General features: G+C 30.1%; 1 protein-coding gene across 1 annotated transcript; it reads left to right on the plus strand.

The window, feature by feature from the left end:
• Positions 1 to 3,208: 3,208 nt before the first annotated feature.
• On the plus strand, positions 3,209 to 4,499 carry LOC137805728 (uncharacterized). The gene is made up of 3 exons (XM_068605661.1): positions 3,209 to 3,609; positions 3,723 to 3,800; positions 3,987 to 4,499. Exons 1-3 carry the CDS (start codon positions 3,211 to 3,213, stop codon positions 4,191 to 4,193), a joined length of 684 nt encoding a protein of 227 aa, XP_068461762.1. The 5' UTR covers positions 3,209 to 3,210; the 3' UTR covers positions 4,194 to 4,499.

Below are 4,499 nucleotides of genomic sequence, written 5' to 3' on the forward strand. Positions count from 1 at the left end.
CTACTTGAAATTATCGAGGGAAATGAACGAGTCTTGTTCTGCTTGAACATGATTTCTATCAAAATGAAGAAATGTTTGATTTGGAAATGCATAACGGATTGACTGAGAGGACAAAAACACCCAAGTTGTCTGAATAGATAGTTGCAAAAAACTTCTCTTGCTATATAGTCTGCCTCCTTTGATCCTATTATATGCCTAACAAATACTTTTATAAATTCTACATGAAATAGAACAAAATAGTAACAGAAAGAAAGAGGAAATCCTTGGAAGGAGAATCTTCTCCTTTTTGTTTCTTTATCTATAACTTTTTAAGAAATATACATTAGTTTGTTGATTCTTAGGTTAATACATTCTGCTTAAGGGGGAGAAAAACCTTGTTAAATTGATGTATTTTGATCTTCATTTTGACTCATTATTTTCACTTGTTTAAGCTCAGTCTTTATTTTTTTTAACCTGACAACAAAAATCACTTATAAAACATTATCCAAAGTTTAATATAAAAGCCTTGATTTAGAATGTAAAAAGGTTATCATTAGTTGAGGAAACATCCTTATTGTGATTTTCCAGGAGTGCAAATAAGTTCAGTAATCTATTTTCCATAAAGAGGGCACCATGAAAAAAGAAAAGAAAAAGGAAGTGCAGTAGTAAGAAGGAGTAGTGCACATATCAATAGCTAAAAATCTCTTTGACCAACTTAATTGACTGGACCCAAGTTTAGCTTAGTATAGCTTTTATGGTTCTAAATTGCGGTTGTAATTTTGATATGGGATTGCAGTCATTGCATTGTGAAATTATTTTATGTACGCACTAATAATAAAGTATAATAATTTAAATTGATAAATGAGTTGGTTATGAGAAAGTATGGGTTGAAACTTTTGTGATAAATGTCTATGGTGAGATTTTGAGTCTGGTTGATCGACTATGTAATGAATTATTTGATAGTTCATCTGATAAATATTTTAATGCTCTTTTTAATGTGGTTATACTCATATTTGTTTATGTTCTAGAACTTATCTTGATTTTTTATTTTTACAATTGTGATTTACATGGATGAACAAATATGATTGTGTCATTTTTCGTTTAATTTAAATCACTAGTCATATTAGCCTACCTTCATGATAATCCCTTATTAGCCTCTTGAGCCTATAACATTTTTCTTGTTTTTAATCCTCATTATAAGTTTAAAATAGAAAAACCATGTTTATCTCCCTACCTTAGAAGATAAAGGTCCTTTGAAATTATTTTGGGGATAGATTCTTAAAAATTGTGGGGTGTATCTTATTTTCATAGTTTACCTCCTTAGTATCGAAAAAGATAAAGAGAAAAAGGAACAAAACAACAAAAAGAAAAGAAAAGAAAATAAAGAACATAAGATTGAACTGTCTAACACATTGGGAACATTGTCTATTCCATGAGAAAAGCAACAAAAAAATGATATCTTGAAATAAAGAGAGAAGTTTAATTGTCATGATACTTACACTTATTTCTTAGTTTTCTTCAATTTCTTCGTTGTAATTCTTTCATTTAGCTTTGTATGGAAGACTAAACTCCTTTGAGTTAATTCTCTTGTAATTTCACAATGAACTATGAGATTTTGTGCAATTAAAGTTTTGTTCTTCAATATCTTATTATATATGCTAAATATCTCCTTTACTAAGTTTAATTGCGATTTTGAGAATTGTTTTTGAACGCATGTTGGTCATTCAATAATGTCAAACGATAAGTTGCATGTCACTATTATATGATGAATTTTCCCATTAACAATAGAAATAACAAATGGTTGCATGTCACTATTATATGTTGTCATTAATAAGGGCAAGAAATGAGTACAATGTTGACCTTGAGCATCAATTAATCTATTACAGTAGAAAATAAACATTCATTACACATCCTTTGGTCTGTGCTAATAATTATCATGCTTCATGATCACCTTTGTTTATGTCTTCAGACTCTAATTAGGTTTTTTTTCACCAAACTAGTGCATTTTTTTCTTTCATAAATTACAATTTTAAGTAAAAGATTTTTTTTTACGAAGATGAGTAAGTTGTACTTTATGATACAACTTTAGAGAGAAACATTTGAAGTAATATCTATGAAGTATGACTTCCACTCTAAAATCGTATACATAAAGTACGACTTACTCATTTTTGTAAAAGAATTCTTTTTACCCAAAACCATGATTTCTAAATAAAAACACACTACTTTGTTGAAAAAAGTCACTTATTAATGTTGTTATACAAGAAGAAGTAGTATGAGAGAAGAGAAAATAATGCAGGAACAAGAAACACCATCCTCTTGGGCATTATGTAGAAAGCCGGATCAGAGGTTTCTTCAATGATTGGCTCCAATTTTGAAAAACGATAAGAACACTTTTGTGGAGTTATGAGAAGAGCAGGAGCAATCTCTCCTGAGTACTTTCGAATGCCTCTCACTTCCTTCAGCATATCCTTCAATATTAAGCAAACCCTTCACTTTTCCTTGACCTTTTTCTTTGATCAAAGAAACTCAACCTTAGCAAAATGATGAATCGGTTAGGGTTTGCCTTTTGGATGCTGCAACAATATTATGCATATATATATATATATATATATATATATATATATATATAAACATAAACGTTGGAGGAGTCAACCAACGAAATTCTTGGGTGGCCAATACCTGTTTTGAATGCATTATTGGTGGAAGTTTATTAGTGACAACTTATTAGTTAATGTTTGAAAAAGTCTTTGCTTGGAATGACGACGGATTTAGGATTTAGGGCAACACAAGCAGTTTGTGAAAAATATAGTTTTAGATGATGAGTGTGTAATTACTATAATAAAAATTAAAACAAAAACATAAAGGTTTTATTTTAACATATATACTCAATTTGAAACTATTTTCCTCTTGATATGACTGTTGCATTGAATAATTCTTCTTTGCGTGCTTTTAATCTTTGTGTACTTGTTGCATTTTCATTCATCAAAGTTGAAAATTAAAAAAATTCATAACTTTTTTATCTATACAAAATGAAAAAAATAAAAAGAACATTCTCTAATCTTATTACAAAGTAGTTATAAATAGAAACACACTCCAAAATAGATAAATATGTCTTGCTATATAAGGAGTTACTTGACCGATCTGAATTTAAGAAGCAAATGAATCCTAAAACCATGGAGGTTGTTGTGCTAGTAACATATGATTGGCTTCAAGGAGAAAAAAAGAACAAAAATGTACCCTTATAAATATGAACCCTGTCAAAGCAAAAGAGGAACCATAAACTGTTTTAACAACAAACTTTTATCCAAAATAAACTTTACAACCATGACAATTGAAACAGAAATAGAGTATGTTGAAAGTCAGCTTAGAATCGGGCACCATATCAAAGATACCTTTGAAGAAATGCAACAGCAAAATCGGAAACTATGGCAGCACTGGGATCAACTACTGCAGCACTGTGAGCAACTACCGCAACAACGGAATCAACGACAGCACGCAAAAGCCAAGCAGCTAAGAAAGCAAATATTGCAGGATATGACTGCAATTACACAGCTTAATCAATCTATTTCTTCAATGAGACATACCCTAAGGGTTCTTTACAATAAAATGCATATTCATTCTTCAACAAAAGTAAATTCTTCAACAAAAGTAAGTTTAAGAACTCATCCCTACAACAATTTTCTTCTGTGGATCATCATTTTTTTCAATCAAGAACATTGTTTTCTTCTTTTGTTTCTTGGTAGGAAGATTCTGAAGAGCATGATAAAAAGGATAAAATTCTTGATGGTGAAAATTCCACCGATGAAGGGAAGACCTTGGAGGTCCATCATTTATACTCCACTTTTTGTCAATAAAGAAAGATATATTATGTGCATGTGAATATATGTTATGGTGTTTTCAATAAGAATAGATTCTTTGGTGTGATGAAACAACTTGATTGTGACTGTGTCTTTCTGAAGTTGTTTTCTTATGGTTTATATTTGATATGGTGTTTTTGTGAACAACAGAAAGAAATGGAAGAGGTGGTAGAAAGAAATTTGGAAATTCAAGAGCTGGTAAAAGAACATTTGAAAAGGGATGATGAAAAAGAGGACGCGCTCAAAAAGAGTGAAAATAAAATAGAAGCCTTAAATAAAAGGGAAGCCCTTTTGAAAAGTAGATTGGAAGCCTTAGATAAAATGCAAATGGAAGCCGGTTTGTTTAGCCGATATTGAAGAGAGAAATAATATATTGACAACCAGCTTCACTATACAATCTCTAATTGATAATATAAAAAAAGAGTATTTTTGTCATTTCATACAAAAATTAAAGTTTTAGGCAAATAAATATGATTGTATACTAGAGTAAGGTTGTCAATGTATCATTTTTCTATTGAAGAACACTGACTCATGTCAAGGAAGGAACCATCTCATCACAATATCTTATTTCATTTTTTTTTTAAATATAAAATATTGTAAATTTACTTTGTTACCAAGAGAGCTTAGACATTTATAAATAAGTGAACTAAAGCAGTTCCAATG

This window comes from Phaseolus vulgaris, chromosome 3 (assembly GCF_000499845.2).
Source record: "Phaseolus vulgaris cultivar G19833 chromosome 3, P. vulgaris v2.0, whole genome shotgun sequence".
Taxonomy (NCBI): Eukaryota; Viridiplantae; Streptophyta; class Magnoliopsida; order Fabales; family Fabaceae; genus Phaseolus; species Phaseolus vulgaris.

Coding starts and splice junctions, on each gene's coding strand:
- LOC137805728 (XM_068605661.1), top strand. CDS start 3,211: ATGTACCCTTATAAATATGAACCCTGTCAAAGCAAAAGAGGAACCATA. Junction 3,610..3,722: donor ATATTCATTCTTCAACAAAA/GTAAATTCTTCA, acceptor GTTTCTTGGTAG/GAAGATTCTGAAGAGCATGA. Junction 3,801..3,986: donor ATGAAGGGAAGACCTTGGAG/GTCCATCATTTA, acceptor TGTGAACAACAG/AAAGAAATGGAAGAGGTGGT.